The sequence below is a fragment of the Heterocephalus glaber genome, unplaced genomic scaffold, assembly GCF_053883595.1.
Source record: "Heterocephalus glaber isolate CG9 unplaced genomic scaffold, H.glaber_assembly_v1.0 deba00001758, whole genome shotgun sequence".
Lineage (NCBI taxonomy): Eukaryota > Metazoa > Chordata > Mammalia > Rodentia > Bathyergidae > Heterocephalus > Heterocephalus glaber.
This window is the reverse complement of record NW_028258455.1, coordinates 248009-263359: the sequence shown is the minus strand read 5'-3', so window position 1 is coordinate 263359 and position 15351 is coordinate 248009. Positions and strand designations below refer to the sequence as shown.

General features: G+C 40.0%; 1 protein-coding gene and 1 pseudogene across 7 annotated transcripts in view; one reads left to right on the top strand and one right to left on the bottom strand.

Moving 5' to 3' along the window:
* Positions 1-15028, bottom strand: part of LOC147821222 (soluble lamin-associated protein of 75 kDa) — a 59883-nt gene extending 44855 nt beyond the window's left edge. The window contains exons 1-3 of one of the 7 annotated variants that reach the window (XM_087201241.1): positions 14875-14996; positions 6985-7097; positions 1665-1822 (exon numbers count right to left, since the gene is read on the bottom strand). Coding sequence is in view for 4 of the 7 variants with exons in the window: in XM_087201235.1 (XP_087057361.1) it covers positions 6985-6990 (6 nt within the window). In the remaining 3 variants the exon portion in view is untranslated. Of the gene's footprint in view, positions 1-1664; positions 1823-6984; positions 8489-14650 lie in introns of those variants that run through there. The other 6 variants (XM_087201240.1, XM_087201235.1, XM_087201237.1 and 3 more) reach the window with 6 other exon arrangements.
* On the top strand, positions 873-6182 carry LOC147821223 (MAP/microtubule affinity-regulating kinase 3 pseudogene; annotated as a pseudogene).
* Positions 15029-15351: the final 323 nt, after the last annotated feature.

Genomic DNA, 15351 nt, shown 5'->3' with positions numbered 1-15351 from the left:
GAAGTGCCATCTTCCTTATACATACAGAAAAGTTCTTCTGTAATATTGCCATATTTTATTGTAGTAAGACTTTTCTATACCAAAGACAATTTCAATCTGCTGACTTAACTATGTATGTCAAAAAAAAAAACTTATTCATTTGTATTAAAGATAGGCAGTGAAATGGAAATGAATACTTACTTCAATAAAAATACAGACGCCACCAAAAAACTGTATACACATTTCAGGAAAAGAAAAATAATAAATGTCTGCAAGCTAATGAACTTTGAGCACCCTCTTCTAATTGTAGAGGCCAAAGCTAACTTTGATGTCCCAATAAATTTAGTATTAAAACATTTATACAAGTTTATCTTTTCCTAAAGTGTGTATACACTTTTTGGCAGACTCTGTATATTTATACAGAACATATCAATATGCATATAAACATATTACAACATAAAAGTAACTAGAAAAGACACAAGGAAACTCTGGAATGATATAAATGTTCAAGCTGGGCTGTGGCAACAGATGTACAAAAGCTACAAATTTACTTTTTAAAAATCAGCCCTGTTTTAAATCATTATATTATATATGTATGTGGACATTTAATGGACACCTTCCACCCTGCTGTTTTTGTAACTAACATCTGTTGAGGATCTTCCTCCACAGCCATTCCTCTTCTGGTAATAGCACCTCTCTCCTACTTTAGGAATTCTCTCTGCACTATACCATGTATTTCTTGGTGTTGTCAAAGTATTCATCATCTCCCAACCAAGAAACAGGCACATTAAAATGTCTATCCCAAAGTATCTTTAAAAAGTAATGTAAGGGAAATAAGAAGCAATGTTATTTAACCCATTGGTGTTTTAAAGAGGCTGAACTTAGTTGCTGCTATGAACAACTCTGGTGCTTATTTTCAAAGTTCTTTCTTTGATTTTGAACTGAGCAATCTATGAAAATAAATTCCTTTCTTCAATTAAACTAGCCTGAGTTTTTTCTGTTGCTTGCAACCCAAGGAGTCTGGCTAATGCATTATTGTATCCTCAATCCAAATTCTCACAGCAATTTAACAGGAAATTTGTGTAAATTGAACCCAAAGTTTTGATTCTGAGATTTTATATAACCATTTAAAAAATATTTTTTTTACTGATACATGTTGGCAGTACAAAATGATTACATTTATCATAGAAAGTTGGTGTAAGTATATAACACATCTAATTCTTCTTTTACCATTCACTCCCTGCCCCAATCCTTCACCTCCCCCCATCTCTTTATGCTGCAGTACACTTATGACGGAAGTGACAATGGTAGATTTGAGAATGATAATCCAAGAAATAAAGGAGACTACTCATCTGTCTTCAACACTTAGTCTTACCCAGATGGATAATTGAAACTGGGCAAGCATCTTTTCCTGTAAAAGGCTTTTGTGGTTATTTTTAGATCTACTTTCCCCTTTCTACTTCCAACTCTTTCCTTGTCTTCTCATTCCTTCCCTTTTCTCTGCTTCTCTTCCTTCCACTTCACTTCCTTCCCCTCCCTTTCACTTCCCTACTTTCCCTATCCTAATCTTGCCAGTGATAGCAAGAGATATTTATTAGTTTATATTTATTATTTATTGTATGTATTAGCTTATATTTATCATTTACTAGATATTTATTTTGCTACTTAGAATAGATTTAGATTACCTTTATTCTCTTAAAACATTTGAAGAAGACTATCAACTAGACTTTGGAGATAACGATCAGGAAACGGACAAATATGTTCCATCCCTCAGGTGGAGACAGGCTACAAGAAGATACCTCAAAACAGGGTGCTCTGGAGTGATTACAAAATCAATGGCTTCCTGTGCAGAAGAAATCCAAATAGGAAAATACAGACTGTTGAAAACACTCCCCAAGGGGAACTATGCAAAAGACAAATTAGCTAGACATGTCATCACAGGCACTGAGGTTGCCATAAGAATAATGACAAAACTTCAATGAGTGCATTAAGACTCCAGAAGCTGCAGAGAAAAGTACAAATAATGAAGATTTAAAATCATCCAAATATAGTACAGTTGTTTGAAGTCATCAAAACTGAGAAAACAGGACCAGAGATTTAGCTCAGTGGTTCCACCGCCTGCCTCCCAAGCTCAAGGTCCTGAGTTTCATCCTGGTACCAAAAAAAAAAAAAAAGAATTTCACAGACTTCTTTCAGAAAGGAAATACAATGAAAACTCAGCTACCTATTTTTTGCTGGGGAGAAAATCTGAACTAGACTCTCACTCCAGTGCTAGCAGGCGCCTTTTACTTGCTAAGGTGCAGCCCCAGTGAAAAAGCACTGGCTGGGCTCCTGGCCACAAAGTACAGACAAGCTTGTCCTGCAGCAGGACTCAGACCATACACTGACTATGCTGGATCAGCTATTCCTTCAGCTGTTCCCCATCCAAAGAAGTATTCGAAGAGCACCAGAAATTATGACCTCAAGGAAGATAAAATTCCCTCTAAGAAATCTGCAAGAGCTGTCAAGGGCAAGAAAATTGTTACAGCCAATTCCATACTTGGAATCCCAAGTAATTCTGACCAAGCAGATACTCCTCAATCCAAGAAAAGCCCTGCCATGCCCTATAGCAGCAGCACAGAATTTGTTGGAATGATGGTAGAAAACTCTTACTTTTGCGATAAGAGACCTACTGCAGAGAGGTGCTTGGTGATTCATCATTTGAAGGACGGCAGCACCATGTGTGATCAGAGAACACCAGTTTCTTTAATCCAAATTATCAGCAGTGCAACTACCCAGGCTGGCATCCACTTACCAAGAGCCAATACCAATGGTAGCACTTTTACTACCAGCCACGACATTGGAACTGCAACATACAGTGGCCCACCTCCATCCCCCAGCCTCTCCCAAGAAGCTATACCACCGTCCCAGGTTCAATGTTGAGGCTCTGCTAATCTTTTTGGTCAATTAACTTCAAAACTCGTAAGACGTTGCAATGTACCTGCCAAACAAAAGTATGAAAACAAAGCAAAACCTCTTCACTTGCAGAATGAAAACCACTAGTTCCATGGATTCCAGGGACATGCTGAGGGAGATCCAAAGAGTCCTGGATGCAAATAACTGTAACTATGAGCAGAGGGAGCACTTCTGTCTCTTTTGCATCATAGATGTTGGGCCTGGTAAGAAGCCTATGATGTGGGAGATAGAAGTCTGTAAGCTGCCAAGACTGTCACTGAACAGGGTCCATTTTAAGCAGAAGGCAGGCACATCCACAGCATTCAAAAATATTGCTTTGAGGGCTGGGGATTTAGCTCAGTGGTCCCACGCCTACCTCGCAAAAGCAAGGTCCTGTGTTCAATTCCCGGTACCAAAAAAAAAAAAATTATACACACACACACACTGGAAATGCACCAACACACAGTGGCCCACCTCCATAGCCTTATATACTTTTTTTTTTTTTTGCTTTGAAAATTGCCAGTGAGCTAAAGCTGTAGCCCACTAATTATTATTTAAATAAAATGGCAATTGAAAGTGTTTTCCCAGACACTGATGGAAATGTATAGAATAATGTTTAGGAAATAACATGTGCATCTTCTAAACCATGGCTTAAAGTCTAAGGATGAGAAAAAACCACTCTCATAGCAGACATTTACATATGGGTTCACTGCCAATGTGTCTTTCTGGTATTACAGTAGTTTCCTATTCTAGGGCCTTAGTGCAAAAAAGGTTTCATTCATGTTGTGATCTCCTGTGGCATCTCGGTCAGGTTTGGCATGGGGTAAATGTTTTGCAAATGTTATGAATTTAAAGAACCTGAATAACTTTCCAATGAGTGATAGATTAGACAGTAGATGTGGTGGAAGCCAAGGTGACACATACATCAGTCACCAATGGTCTGGAACTAGTGTAGAGTTCCAGTGCTGTGGCTGTCAAGCATGAAGATTGGCAGGTGCACTCGGGTATCTTGGCAGGCACTGGCCCTAGATCTACATCCACAGCAACAGGGCAGAAGCCAAGGGATTTGACCCACTACAGTGCTGACAGAGACAGCTCTTTCTGTCCAATAACTACTGTTTCTAAGGTCGATTTCTGTAACCTTTCACTGATATGGCCATACTGAAGCTGAAGAAAATGGGCTATCTCACCTAGCAGGTGGGGCACACAGACCAGAGGTCAGGGATTGCTCAGAAGTCCAGTAGCTAGCTATTAAACAGCATTATCAGGAGCCAAGATTAAAGCCTTTGGAAGGAGACTGGTAAGAACAAGGCAGAAGAATGAAGATGTCAAATTTTATGGGTAGTGACATTAACAGCACTGAGTGAACAGGTGTTCGCTGATCAGAGAGGTCACTATTTCTCACCTGAGTCTGGCTTGTTCTTAGCAGTGTGGGTAGGTCTGGACCTAAATGGCCTTTGCTGTAGGCAAGGAGGAGGCAGGGCTGGAAACATAGATGGGTCAGATGAGTTTCTTTCGGTTTACCTTGCTTCTTGAGACCAACTGTTTTAACTATTGTGATAACTTTTAGATTTATTCTATATTTTAATATCTATTTAGATAGGGTGTTATAGAGTTAACATTACCAGCTATTTTAACTAAAGTTCCTGTGAAGAATCAAATTAATTGTGGCTCAGATAAACATATGTACATTAATTCATATTCTGAAGCAACCAGAACTTCATAAACTTTCCTTTGATATATGTTATAATGTACATAATGTATATTATATAAAATGTATATTATATAATACATATATTATATATTGAGGCTACATTATTAGACACCTACAAGTTTGTGATGACTATACCTTCCTTATAAGTTATCCCAATTTTTAAATAAGGTTGTGGGGTTTCTTTTTCTTTTTTCTTTTTTCCAGTACTGGAGATCAAACTCAGGACCTTGCACTTGTAAGGCAGGCGTGGTGCCACTGAGCTAAATCCCCAATCCTAGGTTGTGGGTTTTCTTCATTCTTTATAATCATTTTTCCCTTTGTATTTAAATTTTTCTGATGGTAGTATAGCTGTGGTGCTTTCTTTTGATTCACTGTTCTTTGGTATAACTTATTTGGCTCATTTTCAGCCTGTCTATATCCTTATTTTTTAAATACAGTAGTTGCAATGAGTGAATGTGGAGGTATGTAAATTATCACATACACACAATTATCTGTGAAGAAAAAAAACTACAAAGAGTGGGAAAGCCTGTAATTGCTTCACTTCTTTCAGTAATGATTTATGGTTAATTTTGAATATTATGAGGAAATAATAAAGGCTTTCCCACGAAAGTCAAGAAACTGTGATTTCTAAATACAGTTTAAAAACAACTATAATAGCCAGGCATGGTAGCACACACCTGTGATCCCATCACTTGAAGTCTGAGGCAGGAGGATTGCTGTTGAGTTCGAAGCCAGCCTAGACTACATAGTGAGCTCAAGGCCAGCTGGAACTATATAGCAAGATTCTGTCTCAACAAACAAACAAATAAATAATATTTATCATCATTCTTAATATGAAAAAATTAAAAATTATTTCCCTAACTCCAGAGGCCTTCACACACACACCTGTCCTTAATTAAATCCCTTACTTTGTTACCAATCACCCTCAATGCTAAATTTCATTCATTTTAAAGGACAGTGAAAGAACCAGAAATAACTAGCAGTAATGTTTTATCGACCAAACAACAAAGCTTTGGTGTTTAAGAGACCAGACCACATCATGCCACTAGCAGAGCCAGAACAATGAGCTATACCTCCCAATGTAATTATTTTTATTCAATATGTAAAATCAAATATCACCAGATTTTGTCATGGTTATATAAAATTTATGTTTGTAAAATTACAAACATAATGATAAACTATTCTTACATAGTCTCTTCTCATATTATACCAGAAATAGTGCTGGAATTGGCTGTGACCCTGGTTCCTAGGTCAGCTCTGCTCTAACTACCTTTATTACTGGAGACAAGTGCTGTACTTCTCTTCAGGCTTTGGTACTCCCACTGGTAACATGACACAATTGGACAGGATAAGCCTAAAGACCTTCACGTCTAAGTTCTTCTAATGAGTTTTTCAAACTCCTGGTGAATTTAAGGCTACATAACTACTACTGTTATGATGGTTTTGCTCCAGTTTAGAGAGGCAATGGAAGGGGTAAGAGATACACGCTGCTAAAACAAATCTCTCAATTCTCCCTCTTTTTGTTGTTTTTAAGCTTCTGTTCTATGTTATGTAAGTGTAAGGCTGTCAGATCAAATTTTGTCAAGTACTTTATGCTCTGCCCATGAGATAAACCGAAAGGCCTAACTAGATTCTACATGACTGAGAAAGTTTAATGTAGCCTCAAGCCAAATCATCAAAAAACTGTCACAGAATGGAGTGAATGTAAAAAGTGTCCAAATTAATTTATGAAGTAAACAGTAAGCTCATTAATTCTGGGTAACCTGAATAAAAACAAGGCAACTCTTACATAAGAGCTTGAAGATATCCATCTTTTAATAATTGTACCCTTTTTCTCTTGGGGAATTACACATTTGAAAACAAGAATATGCTGTTAAGAAACATTGAAAATGAAGTTGAAAAACAAATTTCTATCACTGTGATTTTTCCTATTTATTGTTGATTACTATATTCTAAAAAGAGGAGAACATATTTACATGTTCAGTTCCTAGATTACTGCACACTTCCCATAGGTTATTGCTATTGTTTAGGGGCTTTAGAGAGAAGATACAATTATCTCAACCTGTCCAAGTCATGATCCTACCTCTTACAACTGCTACTGCAACAGGGAGAACAAGTTGGGCATCAGGCAACACAATCAGCAATGCTTTCAACCCTGTACACAGAAAGCCTGTTTCTGAACCTTATTATGATTTTTCTCTTGATTCTTCCCTTCTTTTTCTTGCTACCATCACTCGCTTTCCTAACACAGGCCCTGCATTACATCAACTCAACTGATTTCCTATCTCAGAACTTACCTGACACTCTGCTAGCCCTCCACACAAGGCTCTATATCCTAGATTCATCCAACTACTCACCTCCATTCTGAAAGCTGAAATGTTTAGTGTGCAAAAATGAAATAACTCAACAGACTGCTACAACTATCCAAATCTCCGGTGGCCTCAACACTGCTTGGCAATCCCTTTTCAACCTGTGTGAAAGAAGAAAGATTTAATTACGTATGGGTAAGAACTGCCAGTAGTTTGTAGGCAATGGACAGAAATGTAAACATGATTCATACCTGTTGCCTCTTATTTCAAGTAGGAAGCACACCTATTTTTTTTTTGGTACCGGGGAGCGAACTTGGGACCCTTGTGCTTGCGAGGTAGGCGCTGGAACCACTGGCCTGCAATCCCCGGCCCGCAAACCCATTCTTAAAGTAACACTAACTAAACCAATAGTGAGTGGACTATGTGCCAGGTTCTATTATAAACACTTCACCTCAATTTTTTTCCTGTTGTTATTGTAAACTGATAAGGTGTGTACTTTTAATTCTTTTTCACTTGGCAGATAAGGAGACTAAGAAACAAAACAGCTGAGTAACTTGCTCCAGGGCACTCAACTAGTAAGCAGCAGAGCTAGCATTTGAACTCTGATGTCCATTCTCTCAATCACAATAGTGTGGCTAAAAGTATGGCATCTTAGAACAAGGTGGTTCAACACTGCTTACTATTTACTAGTGGAGTCTCTCGAGTGTTCTTTCTAACTGAAGGTTTAATTCAGTCCTCATGTCCAGGAGAATACTCCTAGGTAAGAGTTCATTCAAACATGAAGGTACCGGGCATTTACTCTGCCACAGAGCTTCAAAAGCAAACTCAGTCAGATGACGTAGGGTTCTGCAAGTATGAAGGTCATGTAAGACATGGTTAAGGGTGTGTGCTATTGAGCTAAACTGACAGGATCACTAGCTGTGTAATCATGGGCACATTACTTGAACATATAGAACATGCAGAGGAAAAGGATATATAAGCTGAGGAAAACTCTGCAACTAATTGCTGAATATATATTAAAATGTTTGCATTTGTGCCAGGTACAGTGCCATGTGCCTCTCATCTCAGCTACTGAGAAGGCCGAGTCAGAAGGATCACTTGAGCCAAGGAGTTTGAAACCATCCTGGGCAACAAAGCAAGATCCTTTAAAAACAAAACAAAACAAAACAAAAGCCTGTCTCTAAAAACAGAAAAATGGTGGTGCATGCCTGTAATCCCAACATCCAGGAGACTGAAGCAGGAGGACCATCCATAGTAAGTTCAAGGTCAGTCTGAACTACACACCAAGACTGTTTCAAATAAATAAATATTTTAAAAAGAAAAATCAGAAGCAAATTATAATCAATATGACCCATGACTCATAAGAGCTAATACTGTTTGGTTTGGTTTGGTTTGGTAGTAGGGATTGAACTCAAAACCTTGCGCTTTCGAGGCAGGCGGCAAAACCATTGAGCTAAATCCCCGGCCCAAGCTAATACTCTTTTACAGACAAATAATGCAATGGTTTTTAAAAAACTAAAACATAAGCAAATAAGTAAAAGGTTATGAATAGATAATTTATAATTCACCAAGGAATGCAGAATAAACCCTTATCTTACTACTTGTACAATAAAAGCAGGATACAGAGAATGCCTCTTCACTCCTCAAATATACCCACAAAAGTCTAGCAATAAATTAATAGATGATCTAAAAAAAAGAAAGAAATAGAAATGGGCTTTGAGCCAAAGCTTCTACTTGACCTTAATACATACTGCATTACACCAAAGAAATCCGCACATCTGCCTCTAGGACACACAACAGTAATATCTCATGGCCTAGATTAATGAGCACTATTTATAATCTCAAAGTAGCAGTTTATAAGTTTCAAGAAGAAAATAACAATAAATAAGAATTATTGGGCCGGGGATTTAGCTCAGTGGTTCCATCGCCTGCGTCAAAAGTGCAAGGACCCGAGTTCGATCCCCAGTACCAAAAAAAAAAAAAAAAGAATTACTTAAATGGATACATAAAATTTCACCCATTTCAACATTAGAAAATTTATCTAAAATTCTTTATTCCTGGCTTCTTTACTGTATACCTAACTCTGCAAGGCTTTGTTAAAATTAGTAGGAAGCAAGCAACATGATACATGTTTGTAATTCTAGTACTTTGGAAGGAAAGCAGGAGGATCCCAAGTTTAAGCCCAGTCAGGGTAACTTAGTGACTTAGACCCTGTCTTAAAATTTGAAAAAGAGAGAGGAGGCTGCAAAGGTAGCTCAGTGCTAAGGCCCTGGGTTCAATTTCCTAATTCTGCAAAGAATTACGTAAGTTTTAAAAATCAGCAGGTGTGCCAGGCATGGTGGCACATGCCTGTAATCCCAGCACTCAGGAGGCTGAGGCAGGAGGATGGCTGCAAATCTGAGATCAGCCGGGCTACACTGTGAGTTCAAGGCCAGCCTGAACTACACAGCAAGACCCTGTTTCAAAAAACAAAAACAAAAAAAATCTGTGTTTGGCATAATAATCCTCTTGGCTACAGTTACTGTATTTTAAAACAGGTGCATGACAGGCATGATGATGCTATAATCCCAGCACTCTGGAGGACTGTAAATTCAACTTAACAAGTCCCTGTCTCAAAATAAGAATAAAAAGGCTGGCAATGTAGCTCAGTACAAAGGCCCTCGGTTCAATCCTCAGTACTGGGGGGGGCGGGCATGGTGGCACAACCCTGTAATCCCAACACTCAGGATGCTGAGGCCGAAGGATGAGTTGAGGCCAGCTGTGCTACATGATGAGTTCAAGGCCAGGCTATACTATATAGCGAAACTATCTAAAAAACACCAAATAAGTAAATAACCTAATTAATTAATTACTATTAATTTAAGTCTCAGAATAAGGTCATGAGGTATATCTGGGCCACTCCAAACTTACAAGCACTGGTACATGTGTATAAACGATTTTAACGTACAAACTCCTTATTTATGCAGTATACTTTATCAAACTCACTGACTTTTTATTCACTCCTATTCACTCCCAAATTAGCCCTGTTGTTATCAATATAGTCTGATTACTCTTAAGGCCCCCCAATAACATTCCAACTCCCAAATTGAATTATTTTCATTTTCACTCTTCTTGACTGAATCACAGGACAGAGCCAAATGACCACCTCCTGCCATCTAAAAGTTTCTCTTGTTCCTGGACACTCAGGACAATACTCTCAATTCTTATTTCTATCTCAAGTTTCTTTCACAGAATTAACCCTCTCTTCTGCACAGTTCGTATATGTAATCCACTAAACCGATCTACTCCCAATTCATATTTTCAAAACCTTTGTGTAGGCAGACATTAAGGAATCTTTAACACTTTAATCCACAATATTTAAGATGTTCTTACTTAGGAATGTTATCTTGTCTAGTGGCTCCACAAACCAACTATATACACTGGTAGCTTCCAAATCTATATTGTCTAGTGCTCGCTTTGGCAGCAAATATACCAAATCTATACTGTCTGCCTAGAACTCTTTCCAGGTCATTCATATTTCTAACAGCTCACTTCAATATGACAGTATCTTGTATCTCTACCTGGATTCTCCCTCAGTAATTCAAAACTAAAACAGGTCCGAAGTTAACTTTTCTCCCTCTCCAAGCCCATTCTTCTTCCTCTTTTCCAGTGTTTGTGAAGCATCCCTAGTGGAAACTGCATACCAAGACCTGCTGGAATCATCTTACATTCAATCATTCCTTTCCCTTATTGTCACAACCATTCATCATCATTACAAAAAAAAAATGGCTATACTGTTATTAAACACTTGTCACCTGGAAGGCAGTGAATTTTATATATTATTTCTAATAAGCTTGCAAAGGATGTTCTGTCACTCATTTTACAGCTAAAGAAGGCAAGCCTCAGAAAAGCTTAAGTTCTCAGATCCATAAGTAACAGAGGTCCTGATGCCCTTTGGAACCCAATCTGACACCAGGGCATAGATAGCTCTTTCCATCTCAGATGTTGCCTTTTACTTCAGCCAGTCCCCACATCTAGCCCTTTGTCACCACTGTCACTACCTCAATTCAGAGCCTTGCACAGATTATCACAGAGATTTCTAATGGTTTCTTCATTCCAATTTAGCCTTTAAACTGCAATAGAAAGATCTAAAAATGATTTTTTAAAAACCCTCATCCTGTCGACTCTTTTCCTTCCAAAATGGTTTCCCATCACTATGGACCAAAACCTTTACATATCTAATCACAACCAGGCTCCAACCCACCACGGTATCTGGGCCAACTCAACTGACCTCACTGCTATCCAATGATACCAGTCATAACTCAGGCTTTAGTGTTTGGTGTGAACATTTCTCATGGCCCACACCTCCAAGGCAAACTCTCATTTATCTATTACTCAAGACCAAGTTCAACTGTTGTTATTTTGTCAAGTCCATACAGACTCAATACACCCCTCTTCAGCACATCCTATATCATATAATATACTGTAAATATACAGTAAAATTGTGGATTGTAAGTAATTTGTTCTGTGAATGTTCTGCAAGACAACCAAACATCTCTAATAAATCTTAACTTGATAAACAATGCCTTGAATACAAGTATGCAGTATGTGTGTCAAACATCGTAAGATCACAATTGAGCCAATGGTTCTTCCCTCTCCCTATCTTTCTGCCCTACCCAAAGGATTGTGGGTTTTCATCTCCCAACAGCAAGACATTATGGAAATCTTGTCTGCAGAAGAGGAGAAAACGGTGGAGGAATCCCTCACTTTAAATAAGATCAGGGAGATATGTAAAATGTGGGGAAACAGTGCAAAATTGGGTAGAAAAGCACCACCCAAATAAGGCTATAGCAGTGAGAATGATCAACTTGTTTAACAACACAAAGTCACATTTCCATGACATCCTCAAAAGGAGGCAAAAGCAAGTGTCATTGGACAGGTTCACTGTTTAAGTTGCATGGAAAGAAAAAGATTCCATTGAGCCAATAGGTACAATAACCCTCCTCTCTCTCATCTCCCTCACACCAGCTACAAAGGTTTTCAAAGGTAAGTGCTGGTTAATTTATTTTTCTTTATCTTTTGAATTTTCATTATTATTTTGTATTGTATTACAATATTGTAATCAAGATTATGTGAATATTTTCAGGAGTCATCTGAGTTTCCGTTATATCTTATGGGGAAATTTGCTTTGATATACAAGTGCTTTGGATTACAAGTACGTTTTTGGAACAAATTGTGCTCACAAACCAAGATATTTATATCTATATCTAGATGTAGATATTTTCTTTCTAGTCCAAAGTATAGCTTAGGCTGAATGAATAGTTCCCTGTACAGAATTCATAAACCTTTAGTTTTCATATGCAAATCTAAAATTCCATCCAATATTTATGTCTTTAGTAAAAATTATCAACTTCTCCTTATCTTTCAATCATCACACCTTCCCCTTCATGAATTCAACTTTGAGTAATCTTATCTTCAAAAGAACTGTGAAATAGCCCTCTACCAATGAGGCATGCCAAATTTATAACAAATTAAGAATTAAACAAAAAAGCAGAAGCTTATGATGTGTGAAGAAAACATCCCCTTAATAATCACACCATTTCTTTTCTCCACTTAGAATCATAAAATCGTAAAAATGGGAGGGAAGAGGAAAGCTGATTTTAACTTCCTACCCAACCGGCAATCCTTTCTACAGAATCCCTGATAGATACTGTTCAACCTGTGCCTGAATATTCAATTTTTTTAATTACTCCTAAACAGTAAATGTTTTTGCATTTTTAAAACCAATTACTGAATATAACATAAATAAGAGTTCTGGGGCCGGGGATTTAGCTCAGTGGTTCCTGCACCTGCCTCGAAAGCGAAAGGTCCCGAGTTCGATCCCCGGTACCAAAAATAAATAAGCGTTCTGAAGGGCTATTCAGGTGGGAGCTAATGGAGAAAAATACTAGGTTTTTTCCCTTTTTAACTTCTCAATCATAGGTAAAATAATGCTCAAAATCTCAAGCTATTGGGGCTGGGGATTTAGCTCAGTGGTTCTGCCACCTGCCTCGCAAGCGCAAGGACCCAAGTTCGATCCCCGGTACCAAAAATTTAAATTTAAATTTAAAAAAATCTCAAGCTACCATAAAGATAAAAAGCACATCAAATCACCTCCAAACTCAAGTCAATAAAATACAGTTGTATCAAGTCAGAGAACCTAACATGTATATTAGTGGAATCAAGGTAACGTTCTGTTTAATTCCAAGCTGAATTCGCCGCAAGAAATAACCCCATTCCCCATGGACCTAGCATAGTACAGATAAGTCACTGCAATTCCTAGCAGCCAATCTTCACTTAACAGACTTATCTCTAAATGTCCAGGGGCCCTCTGCCTCCGTAATTCTCCTTACAGAACGTGTCATTGATGGGAAGCACAACATTGTGCCAGGGACGGTACACAACATGTAATCAACCACTTGTTTGTAGAGAATTAGTGGGAGAGTCCGACTAAACAGGAAAAAAAGTTTAATTTTAAAAGGAATGACAGGGGAATTTTACTCACAAAAGCATTCAATTATTAAATGTTTCATTTTCTCCAAATCAGTTAAGTCTTTTGCTTGATGTATAGTATTCCTTTATTAAAGAATTGATATTGTTTGTAATTATTTGAACAGTATTTCAAAGGTGAGACTAACGGGAAACTTTTCAGGATCTAAAATCCACAGGTAAAACACCTTAATTTATGGTAACTCAGGCGAAAAGTCAATGTTACGACTCACGTAAGACGTTTCTAAATGCCCCAAACGAATCCTCACCATAAATTTTAAAACAAATATACTATGACAATTACAAGCTTCCTGTAAAAATACTACCAAGTTTACTTCTCTTTGTGCTGGCTGTCACATTACAAACGGACTTTTCCCCAGGTGTTTCTCACCATCTCATTCTGTCTGTCCTCCACTTTAAACGAGCAAAGGTTAAAAAAAAAACAACTAAACTAAAATGAGTCTACTCCATCCCATATTACTAAAAGTCTTTCCCCTTCTAAATACTTCATAGCAGGATAACAAGATATAATTTACAAAAATGACCCGTACAAACTATGACGTGCACAAAATTTGAGAAACAAAAGCGTATGGCACACCAGACCCAGATCCATTTTGGAGAAGTTCCTCCAGGGCTCAAATGTGTGCATTATGCAACAGCCTCCATTCCAGATGTTAATCTCTTCCTGTGAAGCAGTGATAAAATCCCAATGGCAAGGGTATAATCCACTAGGTACTTAAATAGTATTTACAAGACAACAACAAACTGAAGCAAGAATTACCAAATTCTCAGGAATCTGGAAAAAGATAAACAGTCCACAGGTTCTGAATCACAATGAAAACTTTCCCTCGTGTAATCTTCTAGTAACACATCTCTACTGCCCCAACCCCCTCAAAAAATCCTCGCCCCGAGCGTTTTCCTCTGGAGGGGCGGGGGGGGGGGACCTGCATCAGGTGGTTATCGTACAGTCTATTCCCGAGACAATTCCCAAACCAATTTCCCGAGGCTGAACCGCCCGTGAGACGCTTCACCATTCCTATCCAAGGAATACCGGGGAAAATGGGATCCACACCCGAGCCGCACACCACCCGGGGGCTCGGGACTTCATCCTCCTTCCTTCTGCGGAGGTGCAGGCCGCCGGCGGCAGAGAACGAATCGGGACAGAATTGCAAAGACCCGAAGAGGGGGTGGGGCGGGAGTACTCTACCTGTTCCCAGGTGGCTAAAGGCACGCGAGGCGTCAGGGCAGCGGAGAACGGGCCCTGCGGGTCGGCGAACGCGCGGGCTGCGGCTGGGCGGGGGCGGCAGCTGCGACGCGGGGTCTGCGGGAGGGGGCGGGCGGGCTCCCTCCCAAGATGGAGGCGCCGCGCACCTGGCCTGCGCAGGCCCGAGTCGGGCGGGGGGCGCGGCGGACTCGGCCCAGGCCTCTCACCTCCGACGCAGCGCGCGAACCGCTGCAGCCGGCGGGAGGCGGGGCCGTGCGAATGAATGGAGGCGCCGGCGGCTGCTCGCGGGCGACCCCGCCGGCCTAGCCGCGCCTCTCGGTCCAGATGGGCCGCAACCCAGCGCTTGCTCCGTGACGCACGCGCCGCAGCCCCGCCCCGCGCCCCCGCCAGCCCCGCCCAACGCGCGGCCGCCCGCAAGTGCGCGACCCCTCTCAGGACCCCCGCGGGGGATTAGAGGGTGACTTTGGTGTAGGCACAAAAATAGACGCGGGTCAGCTGCGGGCGCCTGCGCCGAGCCCTGGCGTCCCCTCAGCGTCGACCCTGAGGATGGAGCCCGGAGCGCCCCAGTGGGCGCGGCCTTCTGGGCCCGCGGGACTGAATGCAGAGGCCTCCGCCCTGCACCGCCTTTCCAAACCCACTGCCGCTGAAGGGCGTACCAAGGAGGGGGACGCGGGAGAAGCCAG